At 36.0% G+C, this 25,011-nt stretch overlaps 2 protein-coding genes across 2 annotated transcripts in view; one reads left to right on the top strand and one right to left on the bottom strand.

Moving 5' to 3' along the window:
* Nucleotides 1-588: 588 nt before the first annotated feature.
* Nucleotides 589-2,811, bottom strand: LOC128683234 (uncharacterized). Its single transcript, XM_053768637.1, has 3 exons — nt 2,807-2,811; nt 1,428-1,997; nt 589-1,384 (listed from the first exon to the last, which is right to left on the bottom strand). Exons 1-3 carry the CDS (start codon nt 2,809-2,811, stop codon nt 589-591), a joined length of 1,371 nt encoding a protein of 456 aa, XP_053624612.1.
* A 4,813-nt stretch (nt 2,812-7,624) lies between these two features.
* The window catches only part of RhoGAP15B (Rho GTPase activating protein at 15B), a 42,592-nt gene continuing 25,205 nt past the window's right edge, over nt 7,625-25,011 (top strand). Inside the window, exons 1-2 of the mRNA XM_053767689.2 lie at nt 7,625-9,360; nt 11,202-11,394. Coding sequence (XP_053623664.1) covers nt 7,943-9,360; nt 11,202-11,394 — 1,611 coding nt within the window. The 5' untranslated portion in view covers nt 7,625-7,942. The remainder of the gene's footprint in view (nt 9,361-11,201; nt 11,395-25,011) is intronic.

Genomic DNA, 25,011 nt, shown 5'->3' with positions numbered 1-25,011 from the left:
GGTTCTATTCGGTGACGGCGGGTTGCTGTATAAAGCATTGCCGGTCGAATTCGACGGCGGCAGGCTAGCATATATCTCACTTTTCGTCGATCGTTGCGGGCTGGCACATTGTGTTGCTGTGCTCGTCGGTGACGACATGTTGGCCGATCTCACATATAGTGTGAGATCGGCAGTCTTGGAAGGCGGCACGCTGGCATATATTTCACTTCTAGTCGATCGCTGCGGGCTGTCATGCAACTCAACGCCAGTGCTCGTCGATGGCTTCGGGTCGGCATATGGATCAGGTGGTGGCAGCACCTCACTTTCTATACTTTCTACAGGCGAACCACTATCTTGGTGTATATCAAGATACTGACTAACATTGATATTTGTATGTGCTTCACCCAAATCTTCCTTAACTTCGCCGTTGCGGGTTCTTTGTCTTATTTGCTCCATCCCTCTTTGTCGAAACACAGACATTTCGGGGCTCGGCGGTATTTCATTAATGATGATTGGACCATGATAGATCTGCCGGGCCCGTGGTTGCAGAGTCTGCGGTTGCCGGGTCTGCGGTTGCCGTTTCGCGCGGGAACGTCGTCGTGCCGTATGTCATAAGGGCGGAGGCATCGGAGATGCTGTTGGGCGGTAGGTTTCCTCCTCATTATGCTGGTTCTTTTTGGAATGACAAAATTCCAAACAGCAAGCGTCACTCATAGACGAATCATTTTCTGAGTGTTCATGCTCGCTGTAGTCATTGACGATCTCGTCGAGATCTTGTCGTATTTCTGGTCGATGGCTGGTTGTAGTACCATCGTTGTGGTCCGAGTCAAGTGCCTGCAATTCCAAACATTCCGGCTGCGTGTCTGCAACTAGGGAGTCTCTAGGACTCGCGAAATCTGGCGTTATTGCATCCAAGACATCAGAGTCTTCTGTCTGTGCTTCTGCGTGGTTTATTTCTTTTTTTTTTACGTTTGATTCTATATTTGGAGGCAAGTTCGACGACATTGTAATCTGTAAAGATAATTTTGGATTCTTTATTTTAATCTGAAACATAGGGCTAGGGCTAGGGCTAGGGCTAGGGCTAGGGCTAGGGCTAGGGCTAGGGCTAGGGCTAGGGCTAGGGCTAGGGCTAGGGCTAGGGCTAGGGCTAGGGCTAGGGCTAGGGCTAGGGCTAGGGCTAGGGCTAGGGCTAGGGCTAGGGCTAGGGCTAGGGCTAGGGCTAGGGCTAGGGCTAGGGCTAGGGCTAGGGCTAGGGCTAGGGCTAGGGCTAGGGCTAGGGCTAGGGCTAGGGCTAGGGCTAGGGCTAGGGCTAGGGCTAGGGCTAGGGCTAGGGCTAGGGCTAGGGCTAGGGCTAGGGCTAGGGCTAGGGCTAGGGCTAGGGCTAGGGCTAGGGCTAGGGCTAGGGCTAGGGCTAGGGCTAGGGCTAGGGCTAGGGCTAGGGCTAGGGCTAGGGGTAGGGGTAGGGGTAGGGGTAGGGGTAGGGGTAGGGGTAGGGGTAGGGTAAGGGGTAGGGGTAGGGGTAGGGGTAGGGGTAGGGGTAGGGGTAGGGGTAGGGGTAGGGGTAGGGGTAGGGGTAGGGGTAGGGGTAGGGGTAGGGGTAGGGGTAGGGGTAGGGGTAGGGGTAGGGGTAGTAGGGGTAGGGGTAGGGGTAGGGGTAGGGGTAGGGGTAGGGGTAGGGGTAGGGGTAGGGGTAGGGGTAGGGGTAGGGGTAGGGGTAGGGGTAGGGGTAGGGGTAGGGGTAGGGGTAGGGGTAGGGGTAGGGGTAGGGGTAGGGGTAGGGGTAGGGGTAGGGGTAGGGGTAGGGGTAGGGGTAGGGGTAGGGGTAGGGGTAGGGGTAGGGGTAGGGGTAGGGGTAGGGGTAGGGGTAGGGGTAGGGGTAGGGGTAGGGGTAGGGGTAGGGGTAGGGGTAGGGGTAGGGGTAGGGGTAGGGGTAGGGGTAGGGGTAGGAGTAGGGGTAGGGGTAGGGGTAGGGGTAGGGGTAGGTGTAGGGGTGGGGTAGGGGTAGGCAGGTGTAGTATCTGTAGGTAAGAGTAGTAGCTGTAGGTAGGTATAGGTAGGGGGTAAGTAGTGATAGGTAAGGGTAGGTAGAGGTAGGTAAGGGTAGGTACATTTCAGTGTAACGGACACATTGACACGATAAACAACAAATCGCAATGAGCGCTTGGCGTAACAACAAATAATTGCTATACACTTTCGGCCAACGAATAGTTTAGTTTATATGTGAGGTTTTTTACCACAGAGAAAATCCAGCAATATATATCGACCCCGCCAATGATCAGCAATCTGTTTGCCGATAGTGTATAGCCGGTATATTGGAAAACTCTAAGAGACTTACTCGAAAATAAAGAATTCTCCTAGAAATGTAGTATAGTCAACAGCTTATTCATATTTATTCGCCAACCAAATCAAAGTATTATCAAGCTACCCAAATTTATTGCAAATTCGTCGCTATAGCCGCCGCATAAAAGATCCAAGCAGCAACTTCATATGCGTTCGACTGTGCCTACCAATCCAGATTACATTGTTCATTCTATATTTGTTTAAAGTTAAAAAAATTAATTCCTAGCACAATTTGCGCGTGTCTGAGTGACCAACATCCTCTCTCACTCACATTTTAAGCGTATTTATGATAGCAGTTGTCCGTGACTCCGCTCGCGGTAAAAATCAACATATTAACGGTGAAGTACCAATAATAATAACCTCCTGACTGGATTTTAGTAAAAAACTAATAAAAATTCTCGAAAAATGTATGAATAACACCTTCAAATTAATAATTATTTAAAAATTGTTTAAAAATATGTAGTTAAAATGTTATTGTTTTTAGTACTTCATTGTCGCTATTTTAAAGTCACGTATGATACCTTGAAAATCAGAGAATGAGAGAGTAAAATAATGTTTAACTTAATAAATTAGAAAATACTATTAGGCATTTAAAATACAGTAGGCTACAATAAAGCAGATGAAATCGCAAGGCAAGTCAGCGTCTCGCAGCAGTCTCCTTATCGTAGAGTTAAGAAAAGTCTTGTTGCCATTAGGAATATTAGAAATTGTATAATTTAATTACTTACAAAAATATTTTTTATATAAAATGTGTTTGTTTTGATATCAATCGATATATAGGTATTTTGATAACATTTTTAGTTAGATATAATAACATGTAATATTATGGAATAGATTTAATGTAGGTACTTACGGATTTGATCAGCTCACTTTTTCATAATCACATCATACAATGAAATGATGAATAAATTTTTAAACTACGAAATTCAATTGTTTTAGAAATTGTTTTTGGTGTAAGTACATAGAATAAACATTAACAATGATTTTACTCGCACCATCACTCACAATAATGTCATTTAAAACTTTTGTTAAATTCATATTCAATAATTTTACAAATACCAAATTTAAAGTTGAAAAGAAAATCTATTTTAGGTACTGATTTCAATTATATTTAACTACCATGACTTTTAATTTTTTAAAATAAAAAACGATCTCTTAAAATATTGTTTTTAAAACATAATATCAGCACTGAACTTTTAACACTATTTAACAATATAAAAAATTATTTAAACATTAAGAACTAACAAAAAACTCAAACCGAAAACTTAAAAAAATATTTTAACCGTTCAAATAAAATTTTAACTTAAACAGTTAAAGCACTGAATTGAATTTACGAGATATGTGAATTTAAAAATTTTAGTTGATTTACTAGTCGACCTTCCTCCACGAGATTCGGAAGACGAATGTGATGAGCTAACAGGACATCACGGCAGCGGGGTGAAAACCGCGCATGCGGCATGCGCCCACCTTTGACTTTAGAATACGCCTCTTCCCGGAATTCCCAGTACCTGCATAGGTATGCCCCCTGCCCCTTTTATGCCATGTCTATATATATCCAAAATACTTATATGTATATATGGATCCAATTCCATATCTGGTTCCAATATTTAAAAGTACATAGGTTAAATAATGATAATAATAATATAACATTATTTGAATTGATTTATAACTGACTGTTTATTCATCATTTATGTATTTATTGTTGTTTGTATATTGTCGTGAAGTTAGTACCTTAGGATTTACATAAATGGAACTTTTTAATTTACAATTTATTTGTTATGGCATATATATTATGTATAAATGAAAATTAAGAAAATAATATTATTACCAATTACCCTTTTCAATTATATTTCATAACAAAGTAATACTATACATTAAATATTTGATATATAATATATAATCCCAATCCCAACTTCCCAACTAATATTATAAATGCGAAGGTATGTTTGTTTCTTACCTCTTCACGCATTATCTACTGAACAGATTGTTATGAAATTTGGTACAAAATAACCTGGGATAACACAGGGTACTTTTTATCCCGAAATTCCAACGGGAGCGAAGCCCCGAAACGCAGCTAATAAAGCGTAAGTAATAAACATTATTCGATATGATAATCATATCAATAAATTCTGACAACAAAATACTAACTAATTAAATAGTAATACATTTGAATTCAATAGATTTCAGATCTTTCCATGATTATATCTTGATGATAACTTCGTAGGCCAATTTCACCGTCGGATATTTGAGCTCGTAAACATAATTAAGTACCTATATAAGCATATTACACAATAAATGTATTAAATTAACAAAATGTCTATTCATACGGGAATATTTGATAAAGAATTAACTACAACAGACTAAGTACAAGAAATATAAAGTCAAAAAAGGGCAAATCAATATATAATTTTGAAAAAACACAATTTTAATTGAAAAAGCAAGGGATGTGAATAATACGATTATACACGATAAACGCTTTGTCTATTGCGTTGTGTGAATTTCAAATATTAGCCATTTCGATTTAATTGATTGCTTAATTTTTTTATTATTCATTTGATTTTCCGGGTACGTCTTACCAATGTATGGGTACACAGCTTTACAAAAAAAAATATCTAGTCAATAGGGTATATTATTAACATAATTAGGTCGAGACGAGACTTAGACAAATTACCAGTAATAGAGAGCAAGAACTATCATTTTTAAATTACCTTCTTCGAGAACTTTAGATTATAGAAATAACAACTTGTTTGAAAACTTGTAGCCGTTTGATACCTTATCAACATTTAATTGAAGTTTGAATTTGATTTCAGCATTACTGAGATTTCCCTGGTTTTAAGTTTTCAGACAGAAAACCTTTGGTTGTTTCTAGAAAAACATCCAAGTTTGGCCAATCTCTAATTAGCCACGGCGTCAATAGGCAAGGGGTAGAGAAAAAAATATTGAAATTCGACCGGGCACTTTAACAATTAACTAAATTGTTTTATTATAAGTTTATATGTATCTCTATAGGCTGGTGTCTGGTCGTGTAACGACTGAACTGTGAGCTGTGGTTCCGCCCTAGAATATAACCAACCCTAGTAGAACGGGAGCATATGCTCCCTTGGATTTTGTACGAGGCGACTAAAGGACACATAGTATTGACAGCTGATAGGAAACAATAGCATTGCCACACGTTGATGTCAGCCAGGCGGCCGGTTTTGAAATCACAGCAAAATCTTCAAAATTTGTTTTATTTTTACAAGCTTTTATTTAACTTACGATGTACCTAAGTGTATATTCGGGTGGTAACTTGTAACTCAATTTTGAAGCAGATATCTTGAACCGATTGAGCTGTAATTTTCTTCACATAATTCGTTTAGACGATAATGCATTATTATATATAATAAGCATAACCAGATGATGCGCCCAGGAATGGCACCCGACGAGGGAACTCCTCATCGGTAACTGCACGGACATGTTTTTTTTGTCACGCATTGATTGCAATAAGATCTCTCTGACAACAATAAAAGTTTACATCAAAAATGTGATTTTGGGCATCTCAGCCCGGATTAAATTAACTTAACGCAGAGATGAAAAAGACATTTTACTTAGTTTAACATTAAACAAACAGTGTTAATAATCAGCTAGGAGGCCGCTTATGTGTTGACAGCTGTTGAGTCACTATGAACTTGGTCTCTGCCACAGCGCATTAAGGTAAGCTCCGCTTACCGTCCTCGTCGTTTCCGCTAGATCTTAGGACCAACTGTAAGATTAACTAATATTTTAAGCCATCAATACTATAATCTACATATCTCTTGAATGAAATTATCATACATTTATTATATAATTATAATACATTATTTACCTATTTTCTAAATATATATATTTAGGTCATGTGCGACTTGGATTCGCGCACCGAGGGTTGTATGTACTAGTTTTTTTAAAGCAAGTTTAAAATGACCTCGATGTTGAGCTATATTCTATAAATATTATATACATAAAATCCGTAAGGAACCACCGTTCTAATGTAATATTATGAACGCAATGGGTATGACGGCGTTTTAAAAATAGTGCATTATATGACGCCGTGACATTGGATCGATGGTGGCGCCCCCACAAAGATGCCAAAAGATCTTCAAAAGTTGGAAGAGATACATAGTTCGCCTTGTTTGATTAGAGTTCAGTGCTTCTGCATAGTGTGTGGGCGCACACTAGCGCCACCATCACATTTTTATCACACCCAATTTAAAATTCATTCATCATCGAAATGTATCATTATGTTTGCAAAGTATTGGAATTTAGCTATCGTTTTCAATACCTACATACTCTACTATGTATGTATTGAACTAAATGATAAATATGTAATTTTATATTTTATTAGTTATTATTTATACTAAGTTATTTTTTTATTTAGAGCCATCTGGTGGGCAAAAGCCTCCATTCTTTCCATTTGTACGGTTCTGTATTGTAATAGATTAATTTTATTTTTGTAAAAAGGTAGGTTTGAACATGTTCAATCTCGGTTTACAGGGAGCCAAGATACATACAAGCGGTCATGAAAGTAACGGCGCGACCTCATAGCTTATATACAAACTTGTAAATAAATTCAGACATTAGATAGTTATTAGTTATTAGGTAGGTACTCTGTAGTGAATTCAGTTGTCAAAAGTCCGCTTTTTCATTGGTTGCAAACTTGCTATATTGTGTGACGTAATGATCTTGTAGTGTTTTTTGCGGGAAATTTTTAATTTAATCGACACTAGGTCTAGGTATGAACTTTTATAAAGAATATCAATTTGTGGTGGTAAATCAACACATGTCGCCTGTTTTAAAACATATCTCGTAAAACTGTCACATTGCCAATTATTATTTAAGTACTAAACAAGTACTTCGAAGCTGAAATTCATTGAAAATATCTGCTCAATTAAGAAGCATATATTTTCAATGGATTTAGGTAAAGTTTTATGTATATGTTTAATTTGGACAATACAATGTTATGCTTGAACTGATGGCGCACCCAGTATCGGCTCACGACGAGAGAACTTCTTAACGGTTTACTGCAATGATTGTATTTTTTTGTCACATGTCAAATGCAATATTAGATCTCTCTGATGACAATAAAAGCTTGTGTAAAAGATGTCATTTTTGTAAAAAAACTTTTTCGAGTTTTCCTGAAGCTTTCCATACATTGTGTTGTGCGTGTCGTGTGGTTAGTGAACATTTTTATTTATTGACAGAACCGCGGCCGGTATATTCTAAGCTGACAACACTGTTCTTTTTACGTCGCACACCCATTGGCTCTGTATCACATCAATCCATGAATTGGATTATCCGTGGCCCTGTTGTTTGTAGTACCTACGTGAAAGGAAGTGTTTTTACTACAATTTAATTCAATTTGTTCTGTGTCTATTTCCGCGTTAAATTCATTACCGTATGGATTTCAAATTACTGACTAAAAGCCTCAATAGTGTTAGTTCTTCTGGAATTTGATATTGAGGTAATTTAGAGAATTATTATGGTACCTACTTGGTGACTCAACGTTTTTGTTTGTGTGGCTTACTTGTTGAATAGTATTGTAGTAGGTACATTGGTATCGATTTTGTGTACATAATCAATATAATAGTGATACGTTAGGTCTTGGGATATGGATAATCCGCCTGTCCCGAAGCCTCGAAGCGTGTTACCAGCGCAAATAGATTCAACAACGAAGCAGCCGGTGCCGCTTCCCCGAACAAAGGTTCCGACTACAGAAAAATCTAGGAGTACTGCCATTTTGAGATCATTCAGTTCTGTGTCAAAAATCACGGGAGATGTGGCCAATAAAGTCGCTAGTTCGGCGAAAACTGCCAAAACAGACAGTTCAAAGTTTGCCAAAGAAACCCTGGAAAGAACGCTGCAGTCTTCAAGAGCTGTCTTCGACGGGACCAAGTCCAGTTTGAAGCTGCGCAGACATAAGAGATTGGATGGTGATGAAAATCTAGCAGAGAAACATATGTCCATGCCATGTGTCGATGTCAGTCTCTTTGAAAACATACAATTCCATTCTCCTATGCTGGAACTGAAGAAGTACAGAAAACAAGATGGACATATTGAAAATCCTTCTCTGGCTTTAAACAAAACACAGTTTGATGACATTTCGATATTTTCCAACAACTCTGATTCAAATACAGAATCTATGAGTGATTTTTCCCGAGACAGCATAGAATTTGAACATAATCCAAACATGATTGAAAGCGATCAAATGACTTATGATACCCCAAGACAATCCAGAACAAACAGCATGATCAGTGAGACGGTGGAGATACCAGAAAGAAGGACGAAGAGGGCTAGTGAGGTAAGCTTTATGAGAAACAACTCTATGTATGAAAATTGGACTCTGCCATGTTCAAAAGCTCCCAAAGAATCTACGCAGGAGGTAAACACTGAAATAATAGATGAGAGACCTAGTAAAAGTACAATATTTGAATTTGACCCTCTGAACACGAGTTCATCAAGAAAATATGATGGTGTTAGTAATGAGTTGTTATTATTGGAATCTTTTTTGATTGGTGACACATATGGTTCTATCATCTCAAATGATGGGCATGAAGATCATTTTGAGTTCATGGAGAGTGAGCACTTCAATCCCCCAACGCCACCAGAGAGGTCAGACAGTTTGTTTCCTGATATAGAGCCAGTGTTGATGGAACCAGTTGTCAAAGATGGTAACAAACCTCTGTGCAATGATACAAAAAAGACTCCAAAGTCAGTGATGCATAAATTCACACAAATATTAAAATTAGACTCTAAACTAAATAAGGTGAATAAACAAGAAGGGGTGGATGTGAAAACCGTTGAACGCCCTCCAATAAATCAACTACAAGTTCCGTATTACTGCGGAACTTTGACCCGGGTAGGGTCTGCAGTAGGGGAGGAAATCTTCAAAAACTCACAATCGCGGTACTGTGTTCTGTCTGAGCAAAAGTTTATGTGTTATACAGACCCAACAAAATCTGTTCTAAAGGAGGCTTACACACTGGATAATATACACTCAGTGCAATTGGTCCTGCCTATATCTACAAGGTGAGTAAATTTATATATATATTTATATCATTATGAAGTATTTTACGTAGTTTTATCACATTTTATTTTAATTTATCACAACTGTTTGCTTTGTCATCAAACATAATACAATGCCTTTTGAAATGCAACCTGCATCTATAGCTACTATCTCGAATCAAAAAACACTCATCATTTGCTAAAACTCCGACAAGCATACAGGAGTTGATAGTACATTAGAAAAATTGAAAAAGGAAAAACAAGATATAATATTAATATTTATAGAATCACATGTGTTACCACCAAAATTGATCAGAATTTTTTTGTTTTTTGTATTGTCTGAAGTTTTTGCAGTGTTTGCTTACCATCAGGCTATGGTATGGTTTGCCCAGTATACAGTAGCAATAATAAAATAAACCTGTTTGCAAAATAATTTTGGGTAGGTTGATGTCATTAACTCCACTCACTATAATGCAAAGTAATATTTCAATTCATTTTGTACAGTCAAAAATTTTGTAATGGATTCCATTAACTTAATTAATCCTATATTAAAATGAATACTATATTGATAATATAGGATCAATTAAGTTAATGAAAACAGATTATATAAATAAGTACTCATACGAGTATGTACCTAGTAATATACATTTTTAATTATCTGTCCTTACACAAATTTCGAAAATAAGTTATTATAAATGCTACTTCAATGTTTGTGTTATATGAGAATTATTATACATATATATATATATATATATATATATATATATATATATATATATATATATATATATATATATATATATATATATATATATATATATATATTAGCTTAGCTTCATATACCAAATTCTTAATTTTGAATGTTGGATGTATGTAATGGAACTGAGTAGAAAATCACATCATTTGACGATGTCCAAAAAATATAGGTCTATTGTAATTGGAAGATTAATTAGTAATTATTGGAAGATAATTGCAAGATTCCAATGCATCTGATATGGGTAAATCAATAAACTGACATCCTGCTTCATACATGATGGTTTAGAAATTATGACTGAAGGGTTCAAAGGTTATATTTGTACTAAAAATATATAAGTGTACTAAAAATATTAACGTGATGTGCCTGGAATGTTTAATTTCTGAATGATTTTGACTTTAAAATCTAGAATAAAAAGTCGCAGCTGAAGTGAAGCCGAAGTGTAGGTTTGCAATCCATATCTCACTGCGAATCGACAAACTATCGAGTCGATTCGCGAATGTGATGAGATGTGAATTTCACCCACTTTTCGCCGTTAGTGAGGGTGCCGTGTTCGATAAACTACTAGTTTCCGATAAACTAATGAGAACGAACGTGGCAAGTGGCAATGTCCTTCTACTGTTCTATCGGAAAATGATTGTGTGATAAAAATAACCTGCCTTTTTGGTCAGACAGTGAGTCGTACAATTAGAGTTGATTTGTTTCAATTAAACTGCTGGTCAAATAGGTAGTTTTCGATTAGCAATATCGATGAGTAATCGAACAACCTCAAAACAATCGTTTAAGTTTGACGTACCTACTAACATATTTATTTAAGCCAATTTTTGTGATAATAGTGATATATTACTACCATTAAGAACATTAATGATGACATTTTCTAATATATCTAATTACATGTGTAATTTTGATATTCCTATTTAAGAATAAATTAGTATGCTATTGAGAATAATGATGGCGTAGTACCAGTAAATGATTTCTTTGATTTCTTTCTAGTAAGCAGAAAATACATATTATCTAATTCTTAAAAAAATAAGGTGATTTTTATTTTTTATTTATTAATATTTTGAACTACAGTCCTAGCTATTTTAAATAGTCTTTTTGTTGTTGACAGTACAACGGCGAACTCATTCTGTTTTGAGCTGTTGGTTTCTTCGGGCAACAGTCGTCAAGCGCGGAAGATAGTGTTCAGTTCTGAGACTGCTGCGCTTCGTAGGACCTGGACGCACCACTTTGCGGCGCACTTAACCTCCTTCCCTAACAAATATACCCTGGACTTCACGAGATGCGGCTGGTGCTATTTGAAGGTTAGAACTTTTATCTCCTCTGATTTGGTTAAGTCAACTAGTTAGCCGCGCACGGGTCATGTCTGTTGTTCAGACATGTGCAATTGTGCATTGCATGGCCTAGTACTGCAATTCCTATCACTGCCGTGTGTGAAATATGCCCCTCTTGTGTCATTGCCACTAAAATACAATTGCCGGTGCATTCACGGCTATTGGGTATGCATTTCACTAATTTACGCACTAAACGATTGGTTGGACACTATTGGACAACCAAAGTGGGGATAATATGGGCATTCGTTCGCTTGTGTAAATCGGCCATCAAATGTGTAGCACTGTTATATCGATAGAAGCATTGAGGAAAGACCCGGGAGTTTTTTAAAAAAAGAATTTAATTTGACGTATCAATAGCTTAAATTTATGATTTAATTGCAGATTAGCATTTTATCAGCCAATGCTTAGCCAAATCAATCAATCAATTATCTATTTCCTTCAGTCTTCATTCTTTCTTTTTACTTAGCTCTGAGAGTTGTTTCTTATTATTAATACATTTTTATTTCAGACATTCCTTGCTGACGTAAAAAGTTTTTTCTTTACCAAATTTCTTCATAAATTGTCGTCAAAACTAAACGTGTATATTAAATTTTCAGCTCGTTAGCCTAAAGAATTATCTTTAGAATTCAATGTTGCAAATGATAATTGATTACAATTATCTGTTACAAATTTTAGTTGCACGGCCAACCGAATAAAACATACTCGCTTTGATTTAACTTTCAATTAATTTTAAATTAAATAAAACCTTGTATTTTTTTATTATATTATAATATGCTGAGAAGAAACAACTAGTAATGAAAACTTATATCTAGAATCCTATTAATATTATTAATGGGAAAGTTTGTGAGGATGTGGCGTAACTAGTAAGAAATAGGGATACTACATACAAGGTAGAAGTACAGCTATCGACATGTCAAGTCCCACAGACTCTACGAGTCACAATGACAATGACTAGTTCAGTTTATAACTTTGCGTAGGTTTATTAGTGAATGAACTGCATATTTATCATAATACTGGGATTTTTTGTTATCTGAAATTAATTTAATTTTATATAGATAACAATCATTATCTAAGTTTTACTTCGGTACCTGCAGAATGGATTTAGTGACGGGAGTTTTTTGTACAATATGTTACAGAAAATTTACTAGTTTAAATATATGACGCCATTGTAATCGATAAATGAATCTCTGTTTTATATCTATCACACAAATTGAAAATTGTACAAAGGCAATATTCATAAGAAGCGAAACAAAACTGTACAAAACAATATTAGTGAAAAGATGTTCTCAGTTTATTCAAAAACTTGGGCGCTAATCCATGTCTTGTTTTCGGGCCAGGATTTGTGAGAAGTAATTGGGAATATATTCGTCGTATAGCCATCTCGGACACCGTTTTGATCTTCCAATCACAGTTTCACTACAAATTATTGGTTATTACCTCTAAAATCATCGCCATTTCTGATTAATTACACATCATGACGTGTGTGACTATATCGCCAATATTGCAATATTGGTGATGTTTTAACAGTGTTAACGCCGAATGCATGTGCAGCGCACTTATGTGTACAGTGTATGTTGTATTACCACAATAAATGCGAACCGCTACCCATACGTTCTGCATACGCAAATGGTCTACATTGAACTTTAGGACACCACTGCGCGCATCGAGGGATTCTTCGGTCGATGCGTGTGGCTTCCGGAAATAGTCTTGTCTTCTTTGCAAACAATTACGACGATCATTCATCAGAGGGCCAAGTGCGGGTTTGCATTTTCACTTCTCACCGTCACACTTCGAATCGATTATCGAATCGCAGCGAACTAATCATATTGCAGTGTGGTTGTCGTTGCGTCACAATGGCGCAATGTGATTGGTTCGCTGTGTCTCATTTCGAATAGATTCGATGGTGAGAAATGAAATGCTAACCCGCACTTCGCCCACCCGTTCTTGTATTTTGTCGAAAGTCGAATAGTATCATAAAAAATATAGATTTCCAAAATAAAACTTTCAATCTGCCCGTGGATCAAAGATGAAAAAAATGTCCTTTAATTCACCGGTGGATCGTAGAAGTGGGAATAGTGAGAATAAATAATAGAACCCATCGGAAGTCTGTATGAATTTCGATTAGGAAATAATTAGGCACTTTATTAGGTATTTTGCAATCTTTAAAAGTTAAAGATTTCTAAAGTTGACTTCCGGATTCATCATCCCTTATATACCGGAAAAGCTGTGCCTAAAGGCATTCACTAGGAATGTTAGTCCGCGCGGTCAATCAAAATTTCTAATTAGAGATCCTGGACGAATGTTTCATAGTAAAAAAAGCAAGCTAGCAAATTTTATTGTCCGATGTCAGTCAATATAAATATAAAATCAGACGCTGTGGACAAACTGTCAACGAATTTAGAAAAGCCTTCCTAAGGTTTTCTAATTCTTAAGATATAATTTACTTTGATCAAGTTTACTGTATAGCATGGGAGGCAAACAATCGCGGGTGCAACTTCATCACGTCCGTTTTTTATTTTGCGACCATATTCTGCTTTGTCTACAGCTGTCACATTTTATTTGTTAATGTGCTGGCGAAATTTTTATATTATATATCTTGATTGCTATTCAGGACTTTGTATACTTATATTTCTACTCTCACGAAAGATAAAAAAACGATAGGGACCAACACTGTTCAAATGAGTTTCTTTCGGCATTTCTTCTCAGCAGTGGTCGTTCCGAAATGCCAGTAGTTTGTAGCTTGTGAGAAATAACTATAAATATAAAGATTGACGAGAAAAAGTGCCTGTGAAGGTCTAATTTCTGAATAAATGATTTGAATTTGAATTTGAAATTGTTTACGGTGGAGATTGACAATGAAGACTATTAATTGCTTGCAATTTACAATTAAGGAAAACGCAAAAGTAATTGAAATTTTAATCCTGAACATGTTTCGATTCATTTCGAAATACACTTACAGAACTAAATAATTTTAAAGTATTAATGAATGTGAAAATTTAATTTGTTTGTGTATCATAATTTGTTAGTGGTACCTCCTTTGATGATTAAAAACATATTAAATTGTGACATTAAAATCGTTTCGAATATGGCAGGTCTGCAAAATGAGTTGAAACCCCATTCATTTGATAAATAAAATAAAACGAAACCTTTGTGTAGCGATAACTGATTAGTGGAGTTTCATGAAGTACGCGTGAGTGGATTGGAAATAAATTGAAAAGTGATAACTTTAGGACGGTCAGACATGGATTAAATCTACGGAGGGGAGTGATCCCTTTGTCTGCCACCTGTCTAATGAAAATTATCCCTAGACCAAAGCAATATTAAAAATAGGGGACAAGGTCAGAAAATTGTAAAAATATGTATATGTATGTTCTAGATATAATTATATTTAAGATCATTGAGATAATTCAGACACTGAAGGCTGCAGATCATATACGAACATAAATTTGATAAGAAAGTTCATCAAAAGAAGTATAAAAATAAACTCAACCATTAATTATTATTTAAATTATATATATACAATAACAACTTTTTAAGAAGCATAAACTGATGAGCGACTGTTTGAATGTTTTTACAGCTTCATAAAGACCAGATAATGCATTTGTTAAAAACAAATGTAGATTTATATAAAAACCCTTACTTGCATATAAACGACACATTGTGATGTTTATGTGCAGGTAAAGCTTCAAGAAGGAAGTAAATACATACGGAATTCAATGTTTGCATAAATTATTTCTGTGTGTTCGGTCTAAATATATGTATATGTCGAAGATCGGAACGCAAAGTCCGGCGCGAATTAGTCCGAACAGGTGTGTATTCAATGAATTTGGAAGCGTTCGATGAATTTAGCAATATTACGACAACCTACCTGACAATGAAACGCTCACACCCCCCTCTCGGACATTTATTTGGTATTCTATTGTGATGTGATGGATGTTGGGAATCACGTATTGTGAAAACTAGCTTTGCGATTGTAAAGTACGACATTTTAGAGCATGTGGTGTCCAAACCCTGTCCAATACTTTATTTCACAACAAGGATTGAGTTTTCTAGCAAGTCTTGTCGCCATCCATTTAATCGCAGAAAGTTTTAATGAGTATATTCCAAGCTTCTTTCGCGGTCAAAGCTTCGCGAAGGAATGGAAAAATTTGCGGTTCAAGGTGGTAATGCTAATGGTTCCTCATGAGAGCCGATTGGCTGTCACACCAGTTAGTCACACCAGTATGACACAGAATAATATTTTTCCTGACATTCACACTTCATGGTGTGACACATCTTTATCCATGTCTTCGGTTTTTGATAGATCTGGATTTTTCGCTGTCAGATGGAACAATTTCTCTTTTTTCAATAACATTTTCGTTATTCTGAAATACAACATAAAATAATTTAAACAATTATGCAACTTCTATTTTGTCTCATAACATAAGCACACTCGATGTATTGGAGAAAATGGAACTAGCGCGTTTCGGAGAAAGGTATAAGGAAGGTAGGAATAAGGAGAACTGCTTGAACGATATCTAAGTAGCATAGAACTCGTGTAGCAAGCATATTGCATTATTACGAACAGCCTGCCACGTGCGGTCCATTGTAGCGCTCAATCGACGCTATTTGCTTAGTTTCATGTGATTAATATATTTTTACCTTATTTAGCAATGCACATTCGTTTTTAGACATATAGTATTAGTAGTTACTTCATTCATAAAAAAAATCATCCCGCTTTAGATAAATATAATTATTTAATTTGAATACCATTTTAAATAATTTGGATTGATATTGTTATTACGACGGTTATTAAGTTTATGTGGTATGTGGAATTCTTTTCGTTCCGTTCAATTGAACTGATATCCTTTCATTATAATTGTTTATTTTCCGTGCTCATCGGATTGCATTTTTTTTTCTTTTTTTTTCCTATTTACCGCCTGTGGAGCTGGGGAAACCCATCATGGGCACCTGGGAAGGGAAGCCCAGGTAGTGCCGGACCCCTACCGGCTAAAACCCCATCTACCACAGACGGCGAGTGCATGTACCCTCTAACATTATTAGAGCCTTTATTTACGTCTTTTATTTGCTTGTGTATATATACATACATACTTGTGTATATTTAATTTTAATTGGTCAATACAATATGTGCTGAACATGTATAAAATCTTTTGTTGCCTTTCCCTATATTGGGTTTGTCTAATGTATTAGTTATCACACTTGTTTTGTTACCTTACGTATGATTAAGGGAAAAATATTAAACGGATGTGACGACCTCGGGTACATATGGAACTAAAGGGTCCTTTGTCGTCTCCACACTGTCAGCAAATTTTGCGGTTAGGACGTACATTGCTTGTTTTTCGTTGTGGTTAATAAAAGCTTTCGTACAAACTACGCAACGTTCGTGCATTCGCGTTGGCACCCGCTTGAGGTAGACGATAGTATGTAGTCGGCGTAATGGTGTAAGTCGACAGGTAGTCACTGGGCCGATTCATCGAGCGTCAGCTTTGTGTTGCCAAGAGGTGGGTTTAAGTAACAATAAACAATACTAGAATCTTATTAATTAAAAATATATAAAATTATGGTTGTTAAATATTTTCCAATATTTAGCAATTGTATTTCGAACAAAAGAAATTCTTACGTCACATTCAGCGTTCTTTTTAAAAACAGGGACCAAATTCGCGAATCTGATTTTGATGACGAAATATTGGTATTTTCAATGAAATCTGTAACAAAACATATCACATTCACATATCAGTTGATTATATGCTCAGTATAGAAAGTATATAAGTATAGTTTGTGGATTTTTTTTTCTTAAAAGTATTTCGTTAAAATTTGTTATGTAAGTTGTTGATTCAATGTACTGGGTGAGTGAAAATTGGAGTAGTTTAATAAGTCCTTTCAAACTCACAGTATGTTACCTCTTTTAAACTCACTGTTGCTAAGTTTTAAAAAAAGCCTTCGAACAGTCGACACAACTCTGTAAATATACGGGTAATGCGTCACATACGCTTAAGTAAGCTCTTCGAGCAGAAGCCAAGGAAAAGGTTGCATCTTTGTTGATAGGCAATACGACACCTGAACAGATATTTGAAGTGTTAACATTGTATTTGGAAGGCCGGAAATAATTGTAAACAAGTTGGTTCAGCAGTTTAAAAAGATGACAATTTTTCCAGTCTCGCTGTGAGGCTTTCTCGATGTTGATAAACGTAGTCAGTCCATTTAGACACTATTTGACACAGAATTTTGACAGAGAAAAAAATTTGGCAATAATTGATACCATTTCAGGGCTTTGGAGATAATCAAACTGCTTCACTGCTTTCACTGCAGTTACAAAATTTTTAACCTTGATTGCAAAGTTCACAATATTGTGGTGATAGGCATCTGATAAAGCTGGCATAATTTATGTTTTAATTAATAAAATTCGACCACAATAATTGGGCGCCATTGTGGGTTTTTTCACTCCGTATCAAGAACCGGTCTAGCGACGAGTTTTATGGAAAATGGAAGAGGTTTTATGGAAAAAGGGGTATGTTTTCAGGCTATGGCCTAGGTTTTCATTTTTGGGTGAAATTTCCAACCTTTGTAGATATTCTCTGATACGCTTGATTTGGTGTTGTGTTAATAAAATGATCTGGGCACTTTTTTTTTACGAAATTATTCAGTTCTGGCAGTGTTTGAAACAGATTAGTTTTCTTAATATATTAACATCAGAAGATAGACAAAATGTTCGGGGTTTTGGCATTTTCATTTCATTTGTTTTTATTGATTTTATTTTTAGTTCTTTCATGTTTTTGTTGGTTATGATCATAGGTATCCTATAATTTTTTCCAGGACTTCCATACAGGACGACATTCATTTCACAAAAGAGACAAAAGCATTGTTTTTATCTGATCAAACTAAAGGTCCATTGAAAGGTTATTTCGATTCTGCTTTGTGATTTGTGTATTGTTCAAATATATTGATGTGCAAGCTAAAATCACAAAGGAAATGCCATTGGTATTTCAGTTTTTCATTATTTCGACGCCATCAAAGCAGTTGGCCTGTAATAATGCTGAACAAGCATTATTATTGAGGATCCAGACATGCTTTGTTTTTGGCGTGTGTGATCTGGATGCACAGTTTTATTCATCGTATATAGCAAACGCATCGCTCGCGGGGGGGGTGGTGGGGGTGTATTATCAGTCAGTATTTTGACGTGCCATTGACTTCACTTTATGTCATCATAGATAGACGATATTAATGAAAATTACGCTGCTTAATTGCATAATTCACTGCAAAGCTGTCTTTGAATTATGCAATTGTCTTTGCAGTGAATTTGCAGTGAATTATGAATTTGAATTAAACTGTTTTAATTAACATATATGTTTGTCACACCCGTCATATTTTTGTTTTAATGACTATTCGAAGACCCTTTATATTAATAGAAACACCGGTGAAAAATTACTGTGACAATGACAAAGATTTCAGAGATATGTCAAAAATAAAAACTAACTAAATATTTGGAAGAAAACCAATGTTTGTTCGAGAGCAACCTTGCAGTATTGCGTTTATGGCGATGAATTTATTATAAAAGTTGTTACAAATTTTTAGTTTTATAAGATTGGCTGTATTATTATAATTTTTAAATGTACTTTCCAACCAACTTTAAATCTTCATATAATATTCGAAGTGCATTGTTACAGTCAATTAATTATCATAATGATTTTAAATATATCTATTTTAAGCATATTTTTTTTACAATTTTTTAACCTTGCATCCGGCATTAAGTACCTCTATGTTTTTTTAAATTTAGTCTAGAGCTTTAAAAAGGTCATGTTTTACGCTCTCAAAAGGCTTGAGAAACACAATGGCGCGATGAAATGTGAGGATTTGTAATATAGCATTTGAATTATATGTGTTTGTCAATTATTTTATTGACTAAAACTGATCGGTGATGGAGTTGTGGAGGCGGATAGGTGGCTGGCATTCATATAGGTGGTTTTAAAACCACCCGGTTTTATGAAATTAATTGGCTTATAGATTGGCAAAAACTTTTGAGTTGATTTTTGTGTGGATTTCATATTTTTTTCATGTGACATTTGATATTGAAATGTCTTGGTAGCTTTTTAAAATTTCAGCATTGGTGATCATTTCATCATTGACATAATAAAAGCCGAGCAAGACCCAGCGCTGTTCTCATACGTGATGCATTTAGATCGGTGTAAACATCACTCTAACATATTATTACATTACATAACGCATCTTGAGTACGTTCGTGTGTGTAACGCGGTCCTTCGACGAAGCAAGATAAGTAACTCATCACACCATAATTCTATTACTATTTTATTGCATAGCATTTCCCACGTATCATCTTCAGCACGTACGCAAACGTGCCTAGTCGTTGCGTAAGTATATAAAACTAACCTTTCTGTTGCTATTTTCATACATATTGAACAACCATCAGATTTTTCCAGAAAACTAAAATAATTTCATTTTATTTGTATGTGATAAAAGTCTTGGGCCGATATATATATATTTTAATTTATTCTCCTAGTGGTAGTGGGATTAACTTGATGCAGATTGAAATTGTATCCGTCGTCGCCATGGCAACATATTAAGGGATATTGCAGGGCATCGTAAGCTCTCTTCGTAATACAAGGTCTCGTCTATCGCATTCCTGATCAACTAAAATTACTGCAACTTCATCTTTCACAGTTTAAATCTCCCAGAATGTTATTCGGGATGTCAACCAGATTAATTTTAATTTTATAATCGTTATTTTGGCCTTGTAGAATGGAGTATGGTTGATGTTTAGTTGAGGAAAGTTTTGACTTCGTATGATAGCCTGTTAATTATAATTGGATATAAAATACATTTGCAGAAATTTTGGCCAATCTTTAGGTCGTATCGATCCAATAAGGTGATGTACACTTGGTCTTGTACCTTAAAAGTTGACATTAATAGTCCTTTTATAATTTGTTTAGCACCAAAAGATGTCATTTGGTATGCGATATTATGTAATCGTACTAGCTTTTGCCCGCGGCTTCGACCGCGTGAGTTTCTCTGTGAAAGCGGAATGCCTTTAACTATATGCATATCAAACAGTGGCGGATATTCACTGTTACTACTTTCCCACTTGATACGGATCGTCTGTTTTCACGTTTGCAACTGCTCAGCATCGATGCGAATTATTAATTCATTCTCAGTTTTATTATGCGAGCGTGAATTCGCCATTCAACCAGATGTCTAAACGTCATTACAGAATACCGAAGTGCATTCGGTGCCGGTCCCGGGCCGCGGAGGAGGTACGGCGTGGGACCCTGTTGCCCCTCCCACCCGTGCTCTGTGGCCTGTTGGACTTTATTAACTGAAGCCCTAAATATTAACCAGTTTGTTGATTGATTCTACATAATTTTACATTTATTGTAAACTTTCTCGAGTGAAAATAATGTACTCGTAGGAAAATATTTTTCATTATCTGTCCTGTTTAAATCATCATGATAAAACAACAACTTGTAATGTTCAGAAACCTCATGATTGATTTGAAAAACGTCTATCTCTCTCATCTGAGCAGTTTTCCGGTTTCTTCCGAAGCGATTGAGCGTTGGAGCCAAGGGTCAATTTTTCTACGTTTTCGTCTCCACTTCGCAAAGTCGTCGGTATCCCTAGATCATTGGCACTCTCAATGTGAACAAAATCAAACAAACGCTGTAGTGGCGGAAAAACAAAGAATTTTTCAAGCAACTATGTCAAATACCCTATCGATTAAATTGTTTTAGTAGATTAGTTGAATAGAGGAATGGAATTGATAGCTGTGTGCCTATCTTTAATAATGAACTTATTGAACAATGGCCCTCAATCAATGTATTGAATGAGACATTTGTTTTAATTCAGTGTACAATTAAAATATGTTTGTATCAGAATGTCTGTTTATTATCTTACTCTAATCACGCAACGGATCTTCACGAGTATTGTCACTTTTATTTTGACGAGTTAGGGTTTCGTCGAAACTTAAGTGTGTTATCGAAAATGATTTAATTAAAGCATCACAATCTTTGGAGGTTCGTATTGCATTTTCAACGATAAGTGTGTACTCAGGTACCAAAATACACATAAATATTAAATTTAATAAACTATGCTTGATAACGTATTATATTGCATACTTGAATGCATTATCTATCAATAGGCTTAGATGACGTGATTATCTTGACATGATTAAGATACGAAAACTGCGTAATCTCATGCTAAACCTACAAACAGGTCTTATGTATATTTTTCCTTCTTCCACAATCTTTTTTAAATAGTTACATCTAGTCACACTTGCGTCAGGGCTAAGTCTACACGGCGCAAAAATACTCAACTACAATACACTATCGTAGAGTCTTATAAAATAACCTCATGTAAGTCTTCTCAAGCCTGTTCAGGTGGTATAACACGTTAAAATCTTATTACCTCTTCTCTTCAATTCATACTATTTCATTTCATTGTGGGATGGTACAGTCAACAGCTCATCAATCTACCACAAATTATTGCAAACTCGCCCCTATTCTGCTGTTGACTGTTCAGTGGATGGTATATAATTTGTTATCTAAATGTAATGTTGTTTTGGTAAATTGGGTTTGGGACAAAAAGAAGCTCACATGAAAATTACTTTATCTATTTCTTTTAATTTCAAGGTTTGTTTTTCAGGTAATAAATATATCAGTATGAGGGAATTTTCGTCTGTAAATGTAATTTTGAATATTTAGGATCTTTCAAGTATGAAAATTCGGCATTGGTTAAAGTAAATAATTTTATTATCATGGTACGTATGAATTACATTTTTATTTTTGGCGTTGACTGTGCTGATGAATGCGATTTTCACACTTTCGGTTGAAGGCGTTGTTAGAAGAGTGTCGGTGAAACATTGATTATAACGAAAGGCTTGTCGGCGAAGTGGGAAAATAGTGGGAAAATATTATAATGATAATGTCGACGAACATTCTATTTGCGAATCGGTGTTTAGAGAACAGTTTCGGATAGTGAGGCCGCTTAAAAGAAACCGATTGATTTTATCGACGTTGTGTAATGTATCAGGGTATAATCATAGGTCAGATTTTATGTAAAAAAAACCTTTTATATGCATATCAGCAGGAAATAAGGACGAATTCAATATTTATGAATTATTTTCTTTGTTTTTTGTTGTTTTGTTCACAAACAAGACTGTCGGTTTTGTCTCCAAGGAGAAAATCGAGCGATTATTTGTCCCAGTGCGCGGAGAGAGTATTCAGTTACATTTACAGCGCGCTCAGTCTACTTACCTACCTTCCCCGACTTGTGTATGATTTAGAAACTATTTACGCCCGTTATTTCTATTGTAATGTGGGATTTGGATCCGTACTTACTTGGCGCGGTTTGTTGTACTTTGTTTCTTGTATTGAAGTTACAATCGGGTGTTTCAAAAATGTATCAAATTCTTGTTCTGTGCCATTTTTATAGAATTGATGAAAATAAATTTACAGTATTTGTGTACATCTTGTAATAAATTTTAGTTGATCGATTACCTGAGAATATTGGGTTAGATATACATCAAAAAATATCATCATGCTATTCTTATTGTTCCCTATACCTTTTCCTTTGCCACAAATTTAGTTTAAGGTTTATTATATTTTTCAATATTCCTGTTTGAGTTAATAGGATCTCTAAACATATGCATCTGTTATATAGTATCGTTTAGTTAGTATCTCATAACACAAGTCTCGAACTACTCCGATTTACATTGAAGACGGAATATAAACTGGATATCTAAGGTCAACTATTACCGACAATACGATTGTACGCGTCGTAAGGTTTACTTTCGTCTGCTTAGTTCCGGGGTTGGGAATTATTAAAATACACGTCTTTCCTTGCCACTGTTTATTGCGAACTGACTTTGATTTCTACAAACATGCAGTTATAAGGCTCGCCCGTATCTATGCATAGGTACTTATACATACATTGACAATATTGTGCTTGAATAGCGGAAATAGGCGCAACATGCCGCCCCCCTAAAAACGAAGTTTTTAATTACAGTTCCGAATGACAAGCCTTATTCTTATATCTCATCTATACATAACATGAAATTATCTTAACTTGCTTAATATAAACTAAAATCATACAGAAATACGAGTAAAATAAAACCACAAATTGTATGCATTAAATTTCCAACAAAAATCTCACTCGCATCGTTAACTAACATTTTATTATTAAACTACCATCAATATGAAATAATACATCAACCATTTCATAGGAAACTAAAGGCCTATGCAAAACTACTTATAGAAAAAATGTGCCTCGAACAAGTAAACAACATTAAGGAGCTATCACACTTACACAATACCAGATTTTTTCAAATACAAGTCTGAGTTCTTAGAAATTTAACCTTTTGAACAAAATTAAATGTTTTACAGTATGACACTTCCACTTTGACACTCTGCACTCTTTGACACTTAACACTTTTTTTTATTCATTTATAGGAAGTTCACATATTTTTGACACTGAACGTTTGATTATTTTACCGCCCGTTCTAATACTATATACGCGACATATATTGTCTTCTCCTGGATGTTTATCCGTGATACGACCCAGTACCCATTTACAAGGTGGAAGATTTTCTTCTTTTAGCACAACGATGTCGCCAACTTGAAATTCCTTGTTTTGCTTAAACCACTTGGGCCTTTGTTGCAACCGTGACAAATACTCAGTCTGCCATTTACGCCAAAAGTTTTGCACCAATCTTTGTGAGTGTTGCCATCTCGATAAACGATTCCAATTGACATCCTTCAAATCTGGGTCAGGCACGTTCATGGGAGCTTCTCCTACGAGGAAATGTCCAGGGGTAAGTACATCCAAATTTTCTGCATCTGAGTCGTCGATGGGACATAATGGCCTAGAATTTAGGCATGCTTCAATTTGACATAGGGTGGTAGTCATTTCTTCAAAGGTTAAGTTCATGTTCAAGATTCTTCTTAAATGGTGTTTTATAGACTTCACCCCCGCCTCCCATAACCCGCCAAAATTTGGACTTAATGGAGGGTTGTAATGCCACTTTGTTCCATCGTCCGCTAATAAAGTTATAAGATTCTCTGGCATCTCAAGCTTGCTCTCGTTCCACATCTCTTGCAGCCGTTTGCCCGCGCCAACGAAATTTGTACCCCTATCACTCCAGATATGTCCACATCTACCTCTTCTCGCCACAAAACGTTTAAAGGCCCCTAAAAAGGAGTCTGTAGTTAAATCTCCGACCAGCTCGAGATGAACTGCCTTCGTTGACATACATATGAAAATGCAGATGTAGCCTTTTTCACATCTACTGCCTCTGCCTTTGGAACGTAATATTTGAAGAGGTCCAGCGAAATCTACACCGGAGTTATAAAAAGGACGTGCAGGCGACACTTTTTGTTTAGGTAAATCTCCCATCATTTGGCCACGAATTGTGGCTCTTTGTTTTGCACATATAAAACACTTCTGGATAGTCGTTGATACCAAAGTCTTAAGTCGGGTGATCCAGAAACGCGATCTTATGTAATTCATGGTAAGTTGTATTCCTCCGTGTAATGTTCTTTTATGAGCATCTAACACTATTAGTTTAGCTAAAGGGTTCGCTCT

The sequence above is a fragment of the Plodia interpunctella genome, chromosome Z, assembly GCF_027563975.2.
Source record: "Plodia interpunctella isolate USDA-ARS_2022_Savannah chromosome Z, ilPloInte3.2, whole genome shotgun sequence".
NCBI classification, from domain to species: Eukaryota; Metazoa; Arthropoda; class Insecta; order Lepidoptera; family Pyralidae; genus Plodia; species Plodia interpunctella.
The sequence above is the reverse complement of the archived record's forward strand: the minus strand, read 5'-3'. Positions and strand labels throughout refer to the sequence as shown.

What these genes read in the sequence shown, in the direction of transcription:
- LOC128683234 (XM_053768637.1), bottom strand. An exon ending in TACCCCTACCCCTACCCCTA is followed by an intron (nt 1,385 to 1,427) that starts GCCCTAGCCCTA and finishes CCCTAGCCCTAG; the next exon opens with CCCTAGCCCTAGCCCTAGCC.